General features: G+C 48.8%; 5 protein-coding genes across 5 annotated transcripts; 1 reads left to right on the forward strand and 4 right to left on the reverse strand.

Moving 5' to 3' along the window:
• Positions 1-2,496: 2,496 nt before the first annotated feature.
• On the forward strand, positions 2,497-3,783 carry gpaA (guanine nucleotide-binding protein subunit alpha gpaA; the record flags this gene model as incomplete). The annotated part of the gene is made up of 4 exons (XM_057171022.1): positions 2,497-2,614; positions 2,702-3,044; positions 3,118-3,674; positions 3,740-3,783. 4 exons carry the CDS (start codon positions 2,497-2,499, stop codon positions 3,781-3,783), a joined length of 1,062 nt encoding a protein of 353 aa, XP_057015743.1.
• Positions 3,784-4,674: 891 nt separating this feature from the next.
• On the reverse strand, positions 4,675-5,846 carry N7466_011634 (uncharacterized protein; the record flags this gene model as incomplete). Its single annotated transcript, XM_057171023.1, has 2 exons — positions 4,675-5,529; positions 5,685-5,846. 2 exons carry the CDS (start codon positions 5,844-5,846, stop codon positions 4,675-4,677), a joined length of 1,017 nt encoding a protein of 338 aa, XP_057015744.1.
• A 410-nt stretch (positions 5,847-6,256) lies between these two features.
• On the reverse strand, positions 6,257-6,835 carry N7466_011635 (uncharacterized protein; the record flags this gene model as incomplete). Its single annotated transcript, XM_057171024.1, has 1 exon — positions 6,257-6,835. One exon carries the CDS (start codon positions 6,833-6,835, stop codon positions 6,257-6,259), a length of 579 nt encoding a protein of 192 aa, XP_057015745.1.
• Positions 6,836-8,338: 1,503 nt separating this feature from the next.
• On the reverse strand, positions 8,339-10,354 carry N7466_011636 (acyl--CoA ligase; the record flags this gene model as incomplete). The annotated part of the gene is made up of 4 exons (XM_057171025.1): positions 8,339-8,570; positions 8,683-8,786; positions 8,883-9,171; positions 9,294-10,354. 4 exons carry the CDS (start codon positions 10,352-10,354, stop codon positions 8,339-8,341), a joined length of 1,686 nt encoding a protein of 561 aa, XP_057015746.1.
• A 958-nt stretch (positions 10,355-11,312) lies between these two features.
• On the reverse strand, positions 11,313-16,833 carry N7466_011637 (nucleoporin; the record flags this gene model as incomplete). The annotated part of the gene is made up of 2 exons (XM_057171026.1): positions 11,313-16,704; positions 16,766-16,833. The coding sequence occupies 2 exons, from the start codon at positions 16,831-16,833 to the stop codon at positions 11,313-11,315; spliced, it is 5,460 nt and encodes a 1,819-aa protein (XP_057015747.1).
• Between the last annotated feature and the right edge of the window lie 109 nt (positions 16,834-16,942).

Here is a 16,942-nt window from a genome sequence, read left to right on the forward strand (position 1 = left end):
GGCGGTGGCTACGGATTAGATGTCGGTGGATCTCAGCTTTCAACTTTCGGGTATGGAGAATATGGAGAATATGATAGGTCTAATGATCGCTGGTAGAGGAGGGTTGGAGTTGATATGTATGGTGTACCCATAAGATCAGCGCATCTTCGGTGCAACTAAGCACTGTATGTAGCAAATCCGTGTGTATGGCAAGCCAGCAAGAGAGTTGGAACATGGAGAACCGCGGAGATAACATTGAAGGAGTTTAGGGATAAAATACGAAGCAAGCAAGACCTGGTCTTTGGCTGGGACAATCATGTTTTGGGTATGTACGCCGTATACATGTAAACACCAAACTTGAAAGGTGTTTCTCCCATGCTGGTATCTGGATCCGTCTTTAGATGGTAGATACTAGAGGCTGAGAGTCATGAATGTTAGCAATTGTTCCCAAGGTTTCAGGTATCAATTACCTCGTATGGCCACGGTATGGCAGCAAAAGTTCTGCAAGTGGAGACCCCCTTCAACATTGAACGATTCTATTCCAACCTCTAGTGTTTTCTCTCTGAACAATCAGGGTTTCTCCTTTCTACATAGACTTTAATTCCAGTAGACTATAGCCTTTTCCTTAAATTGATTTCCTCAAGCGGAGTACAAGTGACCTCAATTTCCAGGAACTCTATACACCAGGGATGGTATGCGCGGCAAAAGAACGGCTAGAAGCACTAGCTGGTGGGTCAGGGAACAAATAGCGCGAAACCAAGGCGCGAAATAAATTCCAGAAATTCCATCTCAGGGGCCACTCCATGTGCATGTGGATTAAGCCCGGTTTTTTTCCTTCTTTTGCCATGTGGGAGATTCTCTGATTTTCGTGCTGACCCGCTTCTTTACAAAAATCCCTTTTTTTTTTCTCTCTTTTTTTTTTCTTTTGTCTTCTGATGTTGTCATCGAATTAGGGCTTACCCTTTGCATTAGCATGGTTTATACTACCAACATTCAAGGTTCAAGGTTCAGGGGGCCTATTACTAATGCTGATAATAAGATTCATAAGATTCTCTGCACAGAAGTACAGCGAATACTTTAATACTTTAAGCCAAGATTCCAAGGTTGGGGGCGGTGCGGCCTTCCCGGTCAGATCGACATTGGAGACGAGCTGTACTCCGTAGTTGTAGCGTAGTATGTAGTAGTGCCCTGGACAAGCATCCCATGTATCACTCAGGTTTCAACGTCGCAGCACACTGAAGCAGGTGGCTATTTTAGTGATGGGGCGCTGATGCTGATGATCAACCTATGCATAAAAAAGATTAGGCTTTTTTTTCTCTTGTCTCTTCAGTCCATCTCAACCATGTTGGTGTCACAGTGAGATCTTCCTTTCAGTAATGTTCCAGGTTGAGGCACAGACAACACAAGGCTGGGGGGAAGACGTAACGGTCAGTCAGCAGCTAAACCAGTGTAGGTTGTATGGGTCTCTCCCTGCCTAAGCAGTTGTGCAGAAGATCGGCAAATCTCTCCATGCAGTAAAGTAAAGTACTTGAAAAAAAAAGTAGCCCCCCCTCTCACTCCCTGACGGATCATTGTACATACATAGTGTCATCCAAACTCCGGACCTAGCACTAAGTCATTGTCGGACAATATTAGTTTGGGTCCCCACAGAGGATCTGCATTAGGGATATTGGGCTTGGGGAAATGGGCGTGCTTCCCCCCCTCTCCCCGTCATGTCATTTTAAAAAAAAAGAAGGAAGGAAAAAGAAAGACCTTTTGGGAAGATGTGTTCTTTGTTCCGAAGAAAAGATAATCATGCAGCGTAAATTTCCATTTCTGGCCCCAAAAGGAGATGCAGGACGAATGGCAGCAGGTAACATGAATAAATAGGGGGCAGAAAAGTTGATCGTTGAAGTGATTGGATGGGGCTCGTGCTGATGAAAGTGGGGCTATATGCCCCAATAGCCAATCAGAACCTCGGATTGCTGGTAACCGTCTGGTCAATCTGTGGAAAAGCCGGGCGTCTCTGTATTAGTGTAAAGTACCGTACCGTTTCCCCTTTCCCTGCTGAAACTTCCAATTTCCCCTCCCCCCTTACCTTTAACCTCTCACTCTTCCAGCTGGAATAACTTCGTTCATTCCTTCCATTCACTTGCCAGGGACCTTCGATTCCTTAAGGTACGCACTGCCTCCCCTCCCACTGCAGAGATCTCCTCCCTCCCCCCTTTCCTTATCTACGGCATCCATCTACACTTTTGCTTCGTGGTCAACCATTCTTGTTTCACCCTTGCATTCTCACGATTGCATCCTGAAACGTCGGTCCTCGGCGACTTGTACTACCTTCTCGTCACCCCGTCCATCCTAAAACGCGATCCGAGAATTGAGGACCGCACAAGAAGCAAAGAAGAAGAAAAAAAAGTTTGCTGACAGATTCGTCCCTTGAACAGTCCCCTGTGATTGAGCAACGATCCCTATCGAGTCGATCGCCTCGTACATCTATCGCGATCGTTTAATTCACACATCAAAAACACCGCCAAGATGGGTTGTGGAATGAGCACTGAGGACAAGGAGGGGAAGGCCCGCAATGAGGAGATTGAGAACCAGCTCAAGCGCGACAAGATGATGCAACGGAACGAGATCAAGATGCTCCTTCTCGGTAAGGATTCGACTCCCCAGCGCCGACGTGAAATCGATTCGACGGAGGGCGGAAAAAAGAACAACACTGACTAAAAGGGGTATCTAGGTGCCGGAGAGTCTGGAAAGTCGACAATTCTGAAGCAGATGAAGCTCATCCACGAGGGCGGATACTCGCGCGACGAACGTGAATCTTTCCGGGAAATCATCTACAGCAACACAGTGCAGTCCATGCGCGTTATTTTGGAGGCGATGGAGTCGTTGGAGCTTCCCCTGGAGGACGCCCGCAACGAGTACCACGTTCAGACTATCTTCATGCAACCCGCCCAGATCGAGGGTGACAGCATTCCCCCAGAGGTCGGCAATGCCATTGGTGCGCTCTGGCGCGATACCGGTGTTCAGGAGTGCTTCAAGCGCTCGCGTGAATACCAACTCAACGACTCGGCCAAATAGTGCGTTCATACTGGAATTCAGAACCAAAAACCCCCGGCGAAAAAACTGCAGTTCTTTCTAACTTTTTTATAGCTACTTCGATGCCGTTGACCGCATTGGCCAGCCCGACTACCTTCCTACCGACCAGGATGTCCTGCGCTCCCGTGTCAAGACCACCGGTATTACCGAGACCACTTTCATTATTGGCGATTTGACCTACCGTATGTTCGATGTTGGTGGTCAACGATCAGAGCGAAAGAAGTGGATCCACTGCTTTGAGAACGTCACCACCATTCTCTTCTTGGTCGCCATCTCCGAGTACGATCAACTGCTTTTCGAGGACGAGACCGTGAACCGTATGCAAGAAGCCTTGACATTGTTCGATTCCATCTGCAACTCCCGGTGGTTCGTCAAGACCTCCATCATTCTGTTCCTTAACAAGATCGACCGCTTCAAGGAGAAGCTTCCCGTCAGCCCGATGAAGAACTACTTCCCCGATTACGAGGGTGGTGCCGACTACGCCGCTGCTTGCGACTACATCCTTAACCGCTTCGTGTCTTTGAACCAGGCCGAGCAGAAGCAGATCTACACTCACTTCACATGTGCCACTGACACCACCCAAATCCGATTCGTCATGGCCGCCGTCAACGGTAAGCTTTCATCTTTCCCCATATCTGGATACCCCAAGTTCAAAAGCTAATTTAAACCCCTTTAGATATCATCATCCAAGAAAACCTGCGCCTCTGTGGTTTGATCTAATGAGATTTCCCATTCCCTCGGGTGTCAAACTAGATCGCATGTGTTTTGTTTTCCTTTGGCTTCTCATCAGGTCTCCTGATATATGATCCAAAAGCCTCGTGTCCAAGAAATTCCGGCGTTAAACATGTCCCTTTATCTTTTCCTTATCTCTTTTCTTTTCTTGTGTGTCTTCTAATTGCGCTCCCCTCCTTGACACGATCTTTAGCCGGTTCTTTCCTCCTGCTCTCGAAGACGCGGAGCAGGACCTTTTTCGACCCTCCCCCCATTTTCTATCTTTCTTTTTCTTTTTCACGCTTTTCTTTGTCCCACTTTGTCTTTGAATGCTGGATATCCTCCTTGGTTGCCCCCTCCCATTTTTTTTATCTATTTCTGTTTTTTATTCCATCTTGTGTTGATCTTGTATGTAACCATACCGTCTCACCCCTTCATGTTCCTTGGTCTCGCGTCCGATGGAAGTTTTGAGCTTACCATCCGTGATGAACACGGGGAACTGACAGCGGATTCTCATGTCTCTTCTCATGTGTCATGCCAGGTCGGTCGTTGGGTTATCGTCAGTTAGCAATTGAATCACGGGTTCCCGACCTTCACCTCACTTCCATTACTTCCGTGCAGATGCTGGCTATGGCCATGCTTAAAGTATGCGATTACATTATTTTCCGAAGGATGGCCCATTGATAATAGCTACTAGGTACCTAATGGAGATGAGAGAGGAGAAAAATAGGCTCTATGAATGCAATACATATTCAAATATGGAATCTAATTCCCGGGTATCTCAACTAAGTCCAAAGTAATGCATGCATGTCCAACCCATCATATCCAGTTAAAGAAACCAATACCAACTTTGAAAAAGGTTGATATCAACTCCCTGCTTGAAATCGTCCCGAGCCCCATCTAAAACCTCAACTTGGGCAAAACATAAACAATCAAAATAGCAACAACCCACAACCCAAAGATCCACGCATAAAGCATCATCCGCCCCCACCACCCTTTCCCCTCTGACATCTTCCGCAGCATCCCCATCCTCTTCCCCGCAGCCTCCATCGTCGCGCTCGTCTTATCCATCCCCGTCACCGCACGATCAAGCACAGACTGCTCATTCTCCAACGTTGTCTGGAACGACTGCGAGGATGCCTTAAGCTGGCTAGCTAGCGCGACGAGGGAGCTAGTCAGATCCTCCTGTTCGAGTCGGTGCGTGCTGAGCTCTTGTTCCTTTTTGTTTGCGGGCGTGGAAGTCGAAGCGGAAGTGCTACTTCCAGATGCTTTGGCTTTTGCGGTGGAGTCCGTTAGTGAGGTTTGCGGCTTTTGGTTTGTGGATCTGTTTCGCAGGGTTGGGGGTGCGGTGGATGTAGGAGGTGCGGCTGTTGATGTTGATGTAGATGGGTATGCGGGTGTTGATGTTGGTGTTGTGGTGGAATCAATATCTCGCTGCTCTTTGTCTTTGTTTTCCGTGTATATTTGGGGCTTGCTTGGGCTGTTGGGTGCTGGGAGGATCTTTTCGGCAACCGGTTTCGCGAATAAGTCCGCCCATTCTGTGTCCACTTCGGTCTCGTTATCATTATCGTTGCTGTTGTCGTTGTCGTTGTCGTTGGCGCGGGCATCTTCTTCGTCCAAGACGGCTTGCATGCGCTTTAGAAGTTGTCTGTCACGTGTGACTTCTTCCTGAACCTCGTGTTTACGCTCGAGGGATTTCAATTGAGGGAGAGATCGTTCCAGTTGTGAGAGGAGGGTGCGTGCGTATTCGAGGTTCTATGAGGGCCGGGATTAGATGTGTTCGGGTTATATGATGTTTAGTATACTCCGGTCGAATAGAGCGATGGAGCAGAGTTGAGGCTCTATATAGCTCGGGCCAGGGCATAATTTTATAGAACTGACACCCTGGTCCGATCAGCAGCTTTGCTTACCTTTGTTATGCGCATGCGCTGGAATTCGGACCCACGCAAGGTGCGGAGCTCTGAGCCCGGCGTTAGGAGATTGTGTTCGAGCCGGGTAAAGAGACGGGCTGTGTTGAGGAGGGTGAGGTCCGGGGAAGAGTTCCCGAGAGAGGGGAAAGCGGTTACAGCCATCTTGGGCGAAGGCTTCGTTATCAGTGTTGTATAATGTGGAGTTTAAATTGGGAATTGGAGGTGAGAGAGTCGAAAGAGGCCACTTCCATGGCATGCTGACTCAGTATCATCACGGGACTTGGCATCTACAAACATAAAGAGCCACTAAATAACTATGCACAATGCAGGAACACCAAATAGAATCAAGGGAAAGAAAGTATCAGAACAGAGCAGCAATCGCAGTCCAACCCCCAGAAGAATGAAAAAGAAGAAAAAGAAAGGAAAAGAAAAGCAGACAAACCTCCCGATTTCAATTCCAAATCGCACAAAGCACAGAAACACAAGAAAAACAAAAGAACCTTTTAAAAAAAGGCAGAAGAAAAGAAAAAAAAAACAAACAACCATCGAAGTGCTCAAAGTACTCAAGGTAACTAATTGTACTCAACCACTAACCGGCGAAAGGTTCTCGCCCCCGTCTCGTCCGTCTCATACATAGTCTGCACCATCCCACTCCGCCTTTGCAACTGCAACCCATTCTCGCCCCCATCACTAGCCTGGTGAGGATGAGGGTGAGCCTCCAATTCAGGCATCCCCGGTGAATCGCCCAAGGCCAAGGCCAAGCCCGAGGAAGTCTGCATGTGCATCTGCATTTGTTCACGCGCTCTAGCTGCCACCGCCCCACTACTCGGGAAGGTCCCACAAAGCGACAGTGGCTTCAAGACATGGAGAGCAGAGGCAGGGGGTGGCGATTCAGGGTTCTGGCTGGCGTTGGCTTTTTCCATATCGGAGAGGGCGGACCACACGGCCGGGTTTGCCAGGTCCCGGTTGGGATATCCCTGTCCACGGACGTATGCGATTGCCACCACGAGGCTTAGGCCGATTAAGGCGAGGATGCCGGCCCACGGTGCCCACCACGGGAATGAAATTGGAATTGGGAATTGGAATGAGTGGAATCCGAGGTTGCGCAGTGGGTTTGGCTTTGGCTTTGTAGATGTTGGTACTGTAATCATTTCGTGGTTTTTTTTTTTTTTTCTTTATTTGATTTTGGTGGGTTTTTACCACCCTTTTGTTGGTGGGTTATTCACTATATAGTGATGCTCTTCCAGGTTGTTTTGTGGTTGTAGTTCCAAGGTTGTTGTTGTGGTGGTGCGGGTGATGTATAGATTGTGGTGGTTATTCCCAGTATGGATAGCTTCGAGGCGCAAGGCTGAATAGCTTTGGGTTGGAATGCTGATCATGGGATTCAGAAAAGAAGTTAATTGGAGTATATACTTGAACAGGGTGGGATCTAGGGCCGTAATATAGCAAGTTTTCTCAGTGGGTGGCCTTGGAGAACTGGAGACCAAAAGGAAAGAAAAACCAAGATCTACGGCGTATACAAAGAGAAAGAGTGTAATAGACGATAGCGGGGCTCGATATATTTTTAATTTAATTTAATTTTTAGCTTATTTTCATTTCGCCTCTCATTTTCTCGTTTTCTCGTTTTCTCTGGATCTATAACGGCATGAGTTTCATGAAGCCCAGGTGATACAGTGGTTTGCATAAGGATTTGCATTTCAGTGAACATCTGATCGATCATAAAGTCAAATCCAAGGTATAATGAGAAATGAGTAATGGGCTCAAAAAAAACAATTATATGATCTTCTTTCATGTACAACATAGGGACTTCAAGGTAATACTCGGACCGGCAATCATGTTGTACTCCGCCCCCACTAAGGAACACTGGGAATGGGATATCAAGGATCATAAAAAAAGAGCTCTGGTCTGGATCATGCAGCTCATTCACAGGGGAAAAAAAAAAAACAGAAAAGTGGATAAAGAAAAAAATAAATCCCACACTAAACCACCTGGGTTCCAGCTAAGCAGGAGCCAGCCACGAACATTTGGAGCAGTTATTCAGCTGCCGCCTCCAGGCGCCACTGACAGAGATTGCCATCTAATAATTCCTCTTCTCTCTATATGTCTCTTCACCGTGAATAATTCCCAAGCTCTTTTTCACGATTTTCAAGCCTCAACCCATGGTTCTGGGTTGCGGAGAAAAAAAAGAAAAAAGAAACAGGGTCGATCATATTGCTCTCTACCAATAGATATCCTTGTTTGAGGCAAGTTTTGAGGATCTCCACCGATCGCGATCTTTTTTCAGCTGCTGGATTTAGGGCCTGGCGCTAACTCTTGTCCAGTTGACGAATCAGCAGCGACTTTCCCGCGCTCGGCTATCGTGCTTTTCTTTCAAATGTTCACTTTTGACTTCCCTTATTCCCCGCGAGGGATCGGCATATGCTTAGAACATACAGGGAACTATGTATGTACGAGAATTGGATTTTCTTAATTACAAATTACGAGCTTGTTTCTTGGCGTCATTTGGGAAAACCTTTATGAAAATTGAACATTGAAGCCACATATTAGGGTGCGTCATATGAAATCCATACAAATATTCAATACGATTCCTTCTACACATATATGTACTAGCAAACATTGGAACATTCAAATGTTCAATGTTGGAATATCCAAGTCTAGAGTTTCGCCGTGGCACGTTGCTTCAGCTCCGCCCGCGCTTGCTCGCGTAGTACTGCTCGTAGGATCTTCCCCGATGGATTCTTAGGGATCGCCTCGACGAACTTTACCCCGCCAGTGATCCGCTTCGTGGCAGAGACCTTGCCGTCCATGAACCTGACAATCTCCTCACTCGTCGCGGATTGTCCCGGATTCAATACGACATATGCCCGAGGTCGCTCATCATGGTCACTATAAACACATGCAATGGTTAGCTACATATTCCACATGTACCCATCCCTTATCCCCGCAGAAAAAAGCAGACATGTATTGTCAATATATGTCCACATTAGGTAGTACTCACATAGTCACACCAATCACCGCAACATCGGCAACGGCAGCATGCTCCAAAATGATCGCTTCCAATTCGGCAGGGGCCACTTGGTTGCCCTTGACCTTGATCAATTCCTGCAGAATTGTCAGTGCTTTTTTTTTCTTCAAAGTTGTTTTCTTTTTTCCCTTTTTGCTATTAATCTCCTTTCCCCACTTAGTCTCATCACGTACCTTCATCCGATCCACTACATGGAACTTGCCCTGATCATCTACATACGCGATGTCCCCCGTTCGCAGCCAGCCATCGTCCGTCTTGGTCTCCTTGGTCGCTGTCGGGTTCCGCCAGTACCCCTTCATGATATTCTGTCCACGGACCCACAACTCACCACGCTGATTGCGTGCCGTGATTTCGGTAACGTCATCTGCCATGATCTTAGCCTCGCAGTTGGCATTAGGTTCTCCGACAGATGCGGAGTCGCTCGTCTCTGTCGGGTCCCATCCCAAAATGGAACATGTTGCCCTAACAAACCCACCGTCAGCTGTTAATTCTAAGCCGCAAACCCCCCACCAGTTGCAAGCAACAGGTTCAGGGGAAGGGAAAGAAAACCCAAACAAAGAAAAAACAAAAAAAACAAAACATACTCTGTCATCCCCCAACCCTGCTTAATATTAATCACTCCAGCAGGCCACAACCGCTCCACCTCAGCACAAACCTCCCGCCCCAAAGGCGCCGCACCACTCCCCACCGTATCCACACTACTAAGATCATACTCCTTCACCAAGGGGTGCTTAGCAAGCATAACGACAACAGGCGGCACAAGCGTGAGATCCGTAATGCGAAAAGCCTGCGTATACTCAAGCATCTTCTGAAAATCAAACTTGGGCATGATATAAACCGGCGTCCCATGCACCAAAGCCCCCGCAATAAAGATCGTCTGCGCCATAGCATGATACATAGGCAGGAAGCACAACCAGCGCATAGACGCCTTCCGCACCTCATACCCTTTCCTCAGCGTCGTCAAATGCGTATGCTGCAACACATTCGCCACATAATTCTTATGCGTGATCTCGACGCCCTTCGGCCGCCCCGTCGTCCCACTGGAATAATTCAGCGCAAGCGTCCGATCCGCCAGCCCCGCACTCCCAAGCTCCTCCCAAGCAAACGCCTCGCCCTCTTCAACAGACGCGATCAGCGCCCCCCAGTACGCGCACCCGCTCTGCGGAAAGCTGCTATGGCTGCCGTCGAAGACGTCGCTGTCGAAGACGAAGACGCGCGAGCGCGGGAGCCCGGCTTGCGCTGCGGCTTCCAGGCCTGTTGGGAGGCTTGAGCCGGCGCAGAGCAGGTATGTTGCGCCGCTGTCTTGGAGCTGGTAGGCGAGTTCGCGCGCGACGTAGGTGGGGTTTGCGGCTGTGAAGATGCCGCCGGCCATTATTACGCCCATGAGGATTACGGGGAAGAAGAGGTCGTTTCCTGAGAAGAGGAGGACGCGGTCGCCGGGTTGGAGGCCGGATTTGAGCAGGCCTGCGGCGAAGCGCTGGCTCCAGAGCCGGAAGGCATGCGGGGTTAGGTAGTGGGTTTCTGGGCGGGCGGCTTCGATGAAGGCCTTGTTTGTTTTGGAGAGGGGGGCTGTTGGGGATTTGAGGAGGAGCGTGGCTAGGTGGGTGTTTGGGATGTCGATTTTCCAGCGTGAGGCGTAGGGCATTTTGGCGTTTGGTTTGGCGTGTATGGGTTTAGGGCAAGGTTTTGGTTATGCTTAGTGCGGGTGTGGAGGTATAGGGAATAGTACTATCTACTAGGGGTGGAATGGAGGTTTGGGGGCTTCGGGGTATACAAGTAGGATATGGGGGAGTCCTGGATGTTATGAATCTGCACAAGAGACGACACGTATGGATTATTTCCCCGCAATTCGTTATACCATATAGCCATCTTACCCGCCTCAGCCTATTTGTCCATGATGATTACGATGGGTCCCTTTTTCCCCGCATAAGTCGGTTATGCATGCGGGGAATCCGAGGCATCACTGATTCACGACTAATCAACCGGAGTTCGCCTCGGATGGAAACTCACGCATGATGTCATTGCTGATCTTGCTTAAGTGCTAGCAGTTTCGCTTTATATCTAGTCTCTCATCATGTTGAGATTCAAGCCCTTGAGTCAAGTCTCACCTTGAAATGTGGGGCATGCACCTGTCCTACTTGATCTTAGGTCACACAGCACACGACTTCCAGGCTTCTGAGCCATGCATGCATGCCCACCTGAATTTCGATTTCAGGCCTCCGGACAATTAAATCATATGCAGGATGATGTAGACTGCTTTAGTCTGTTCAATGCCCATATTTTTAATTCGCAAGACCTTCCTACTAGGGATTTTGATGCACTGGAAAATTCGAAGATTGAAAGTTTGGATGTCAACCAGAGCTCAGTTCATGCATACCCGTAGACCGTTCCACTGGACTTGGAAGGTTTCTTAAACTCTACTAGCTACCGAATCAAAGAAAAAAACACCAAGGGCATGCAAGTATATAGAATGATTGCAGAAATGATCTTAGATTCAACCCACTTAGAAATCACATTCCCCCAATCCCCACCCAGAATACGCATCATTGAAAGAAGAGAGGCAAAAGAAACAAAGACGAAAAGGCTAACCAAACAACATGTTATCATGAATCCTCCTCATCTGCTAAACAAGTCACCGCCGCATTCAATTCAGCCAAAACCTTCTCTTCCAATCGGTTGGTGCAGTCAGAATCCGCCGCGATTGGCTTCTGTCGTGACCATTCAACCTCCTTCTCATTCGTAGCGACAATGCGTGTCCGCAGGGCCTGTCGGCGGCTAAGCAGAGACTCGATGTCCTCCTTGACATGCGCGTGATCCCACTTCAGCTTCTGGATTGACTGAGAGTCCAAACCAGCACTGGGGCCTGCCTCGCGGTATTGATTGAGGATGAAGGAGATGAGAGAGAGCGAATAAGCCTCGGATGCCATGCTCAAACTGATCCATTGGGACTGCGGAGTTGAAGAGGTGCCGACATGAGGAGAAGAGAAAACTTCAGCCGCACGGCTAAGCTGTCCATCAAACTGATTGAGGAATGCAGCTACCTCTGGCGCCGCACGGACGACATTGAAGAGGAGATTCAAACACAGAGGGAGGAAGCCAGCAGTCCAGATGGCATACATTCTGGGCACGGGATCAAAGGGTCCAAATCCTTTAGGTTGACGGAGAAGATTGGTGAGACGGCAGGTTGATAATTTCATAAGAACAGCCTCCACGGCCATGTGCTCGGCCAGCGTGGGAATAGTCGACATCTTGACAAGGATGGACAAACTTAACTCTCCGTAGACTGGATCTCCAGCCATGTGGATTTGGTCGGCCCAAGAGAACAGCGTAGTGGCGTGTCGTGCGGTGTCATTGTCTTGAATGTGGTATGTGATATGCTCAAAGATTCGATCGGCATCCTTGACATGCAAAGCACTCTGCAGAATGGCGATGAGAATGGCGAAATCCTTGGGCATACACTTCTCTTGTTCTTCATGCAGATAAGTAGTGAGCGATCTGAAGCCTTGTGCAACGATGGTCTTTACAATCTCAATAACAACAGTGAGGTCGGAAGAGATGGAGGTTTTGTTTTGTGTCACAGGAGCAGAGCGAGAGGAACCTTTCAAATGGAATTGAAGAGCCAGGAATAGCACATTGAGGAGGCATCGGTAGTACTCGATATCGTCGTTGATCAGCGCGTCCTCATATGTGGAGTGCCGAGCAAGCAAAGCCTTCCAGGTCACCTCAAGCAGAGCGAATACCTCGGATCCTCGTGCACCCACTTGTACCAATCGTTGCAGGAGAGCTTGGGCGAAGTCAACCCGTGTTTGTTGAATCCGCTCAAAGATAACTTCTGGCGGGACGCCTTGACTGTTTGCTTCTAGACAATGCTGTGCTACCAAAGCCATCGACTTCTGGATTTCGCGGTCTTGAAGGAAATCCGCGCAATGCTCAATGGCAAAGAACTTCCAGCTGTTGAGGAGGATGACTTGTGCTTCAACGAGCGATAAATTAATGTTGGCTCGCTCGAACTCCCCCGAGAACCCTTGTCCCCGAGTTCCCGCCCAAGAGAAGTCGTAAGCCAGTAATTTTTGCCCCATATCTAAATCGTAATAATAATCACGGCCCAACGAGCGAGTCTCCAGTGAGGTTCGCTTGAAGTCGGTGATCTTGCAGCCGCTGTATCGGGCCTCGAAGTTCTTCTTCAAGTTCGCATGCAAGGAAGAATTGTAAGCATCCACATCCACAGCATCTTTGGCATACCATTGCACTAATGGAATGAGGGTCTTGACAAAACTGCGGTCATTGGCTTCTTTCGCAGAGTGCAAGTACACAGTGCAAATGTCGGCCACGACAGCCGCAATTCGTGTTGCGAATATTTGATCTTTCACGGGCAGGGACGGTATTCTCAATTTCGAAACATGATTCACGATGCTGGTGAGGAATTGAGAGTGGTTTTTTAACTGCGGGGTAGCCCATGGCCAGTGTTCTTGAGCGCGAGAGACAAATTCGAGCAGTTCCAAGGCCACCTCGGGATCTTCCTGGTCAATATGGGCAAGCTTATCGAGGGCCATCTGCAGGAATGGTACGCCCCGCATACTTGGATCTCCAGACTTGTCGGACCTTTTCAAAGTCTGGCGGGGAGACGCGCCAGTGAGAATGAAGACAGCTAGCCACTGCTGACGCTTGCTAACGAAGGTTGACAACAATCGCCAGACTGACAGCAATAGAGTCTTGTCGCCCAGGGGCTTGTCGAGCTGCGAAAGAACATCAAGGAACATGCATGACGATTCTGCTCCCAGGTGACCAACAAGAGATGGAGGTTCACTCTCGGAATTCGACGCTGCACTGGAGATAAGAATGTCAAGAAGCTTTGCTACCGGCAAACGGTACGAATCGTGGGATGCATAAAGTTTAACCAAAACTGGCGCAGCCTTGAAAAGCTGCTCTTCCAAAAGCGACTTGGGTAGATCTGCCAGTCGAGATGCCTGTACAAGTTTCACACAGAGCCCCAAGATAGAGATGACCTGGGTCTCAACAAGTGCGAGGTGGCGGAAATGAAGGGTGGATGGAGTTTGAAGACCTTCCGAAATCAAACGAAGGAGGGGGTTGAAAGGCAGATCAGCGGTAGATCGAGGTCGCAGCATATCCAGCATGTAGGTTGCGGAGGAAGAAAATACACCGGTGATTTTGGATTCCAGCTTGGCGTTGTCGTTGATTCCGTAGGCATAATACAAAATCCGATCAAAAGTGCCAGCAAGGGCTGCATTCAGTTGGAGTCGCTCTTCAGGGAAATTAAAACGCCAGTTCCCATTGCCGTTGAAGATATCCACCATTGTACGTGTGAAATTAAGCAGAATGGTTCTCATCACATGCGATGGAATACTAGCACTCCAGTCAACTGCGATTGTCGACTTGCCTGACACGCTTCCGGGGCTCTTTCTTAGCACGGCCCGAGATCCTGCATCGTCGACAGTGGCCTTGAAAAGATCCACACAGCTAAGGAGGAATGGATACTGGCCAGAAGGAATCTCAGTAGCTGAAACGATGGCGGTCATCATGCCGCCCTTGCCATCGGATCCAACGAGGCTGCTGCGGCTTAAGAACGGCCACACACGGCACGGAAGAACTTTGGCAACCTGTTGGATGAATTGGAGACATGCCATGATCAGTTCCAGTGCGTCTGCCGAACCCTGAGATCCAATGCTCTGCAATTTTCGCTCGAAAATGTCAAAAACAACCGTGATAATATCACCCTGTCGAGAGAGTCCATCGCTGGCCATTTCGAGAATTCTTTTGGCGTTGGTACCTGGAGCATCGTTTGGACGGAGGTCCTTAGCACTAGCCACAAGATCGGCAAGCAGACTGATGATCTCTGTGCTGGAATCCATATCCCAACCAGGAGAGTATCCACCGCTCTCACTCCATTCTTCGAGCCAGCTTCCGAAAAGGCTCAAGCATGAGTATTCGTGGCGCCACATAATGACCGCTGGCTTGCTTTCAGAGATCACTTGACCAACTGTATCTGTTGGGATTTCAGATGATCCTCTCACGATCAAAGCACTACTAGCATCAGCCCCTGGAAGGCGGTTGGGGTTGGCTGCATCAAACATGGGTAGAGCTTGAATGAGCGACACAAGATTGGCGTTTTCATCTTCACGAATTGTTTGATATCCATAAAACTCTTGAGGGACCACCTGGGTGAATGTATCCATACCATCTAGTTCGTCAAATATCAGAGGCAAGCCATCTTCATTTACCGCATGCTCGCCCACCAGAGCGCGACAAAGCTTCAGGAACGGAATAGTCTCGTAGGGGAATCGAGACTTTGCATTGCGAAAAACACGATCCATCAAGGCATCATCTTTGATGAAGAGAGATTTAGGGTCGCTCGTAGCCCCGAGTTGGCCAGCTGATTTTGGCCAAAGCCCATTAGAAGTGTCCGTAAGTATTGCCAATACCGACTCCACAAGTTCCGCAGAATAGTCCCAAAAGACCACGGCAACCTTGAGGAGGTCAAGCAGTGCCAGACGCACCCACTGGTATGTCAAAACATCGTCAATGGCCGATAGTGATCCGGCTTTCTGGGACAATGTCATCATTGTATCCAAGGCCAAGTCTTTGATTTCGTTCGATGTCAAGATATAGATTGTGTCATCGACAGAGTGTTGTGGCGTTCGAGCACATTCAAGGAGTTCTTCGTAAAGCGAGGGTTCGGATCCCCGAGAGACGCGTCTGCTTTGGTTGTTGAACGAGTCTACTGCATTGTCCAATTGCTCCATCTCTCGAGTTTGTTTGTCACTCAAAGCCAGTTCTTGAATAGAATGCAGAATTATGCCCCATGAGAAGGCTGCAGGTCTCACTGTAGCCAAATCATTCTCGCAGGCATGTAGGAAAATCTCGTTAATCCGGGAAACCTTTTCTTTAGAAAGGAAATAAGCAGTTTGGCCCGACGGGAACGTCGGAGGCTGCGCCCTGTTGGTGATTGCGGAAAAGGCAAGAGGAAGTTTCAAGAAGGTCAAGGTTGTCAGAGAAACGAAGGCTTGGATTGGGAATATCACTTCCACAGGGTTTTGACATGGCACAGTCACACCTTCTAGGAAGTTGTACTCGGACATTAGATTGAGCCAGGACAGTAGGAGGTCACCAGACGGAACTTCCGCGGATGCATGAAGTTGATGGAACATGACCTGAAGGATATGGCCAATTTCTTCCGCAAGAAAACTCCTCCATAGGATCTCTGTCTCCTCACTGCTCTGAGCTTCATTCAACCAACCACCACTTCCAGATAAGTCAGTCAGACGACTGCGGATAGCGGCCATACACTCTTCTAGAAATTTACTCAAAGAGCTTCCTGTAGATTTCTCTTTGAATAGGGAAGTCCCCAATTTGCACAAAGCTAGTCTTCTCTCAGTGGCCGGGTTGGCAAGGGCTTTGCTGGGAGCGCTGTTAAGGGACATGGCGAGCAGCTTGCGGGACGTTTTGACCATGTGGCTACGCTCGGAGAGGTATGTTGTTCGCAGCCGCAAGCGTCGATTTGTTTCTGAGTCGAATAGCCCGCCGCTTTTGTCACCTGCCACTTGTCTGAGGATGTTTGCCAAGTTCGGACCGGCCACAGAGGCACTAAGTTTGTCTGCACCCGCTGCACTCTGTACACTGGTTACTTCCTCGCTGGAAAAATTCGCGGTCAGGCGTGTTGCAGGTCGATTTTGCCATTCGAGAACGGTAAGTCGCAGAGCGGTAATCTCGTCGAGTTCGGCATTCTGGCTGAGCCATTGGGCGTCCGCCTTGATTTCGTTCAGATCGAAGGAGCTCTTAGAATTTGTTTCCACATGAATCGCAGCAGTCTTGGATTGGAATTCAGATTTTGATTTGGCGGAAGGGCGGGTGAAAGAGTTCAGGCTTTGCGACAGTTGTTGAATGCTTTCTGGGTGTGAAAGGAAAGCCTGGATATGGCCACCATCGTCGGTGTGGCCTTCTGGGTCATTGGTGTAGAGGAAAGCTCTTCTCCAGGACCTAATTAACAAACAGAGAATCAGTGATCAGTCCAAAGTTGATCGGAGATTGTCAGACATACAAAAGTTGAGCATCCCCGGAGAAGCACTTGTCCAGGGACGGAAAATAGGCCTCCGGGACGGGAGCCATTTGGCCAGGCAATTAGATCATCATAGGATTGCACAACAAAAAAAAGTTCCCCCAGTATTAGAGGATTGAAAAGGATCCAAGATGATCCGGGGGTGTGTTCGGGCAAAAG

Source organism: Penicillium verhagenii (genome assembly GCF_028828195.1).
Source record: "Penicillium verhagenii strain IBT 33310 chromosome Unknown utg000013l_segment0_segment0, whole genome shotgun sequence".
Taxonomy (NCBI): domain Eukaryota; kingdom Fungi; phylum Ascomycota; class Eurotiomycetes; order Eurotiales; family Aspergillaceae; genus Penicillium; species Penicillium verhagenii.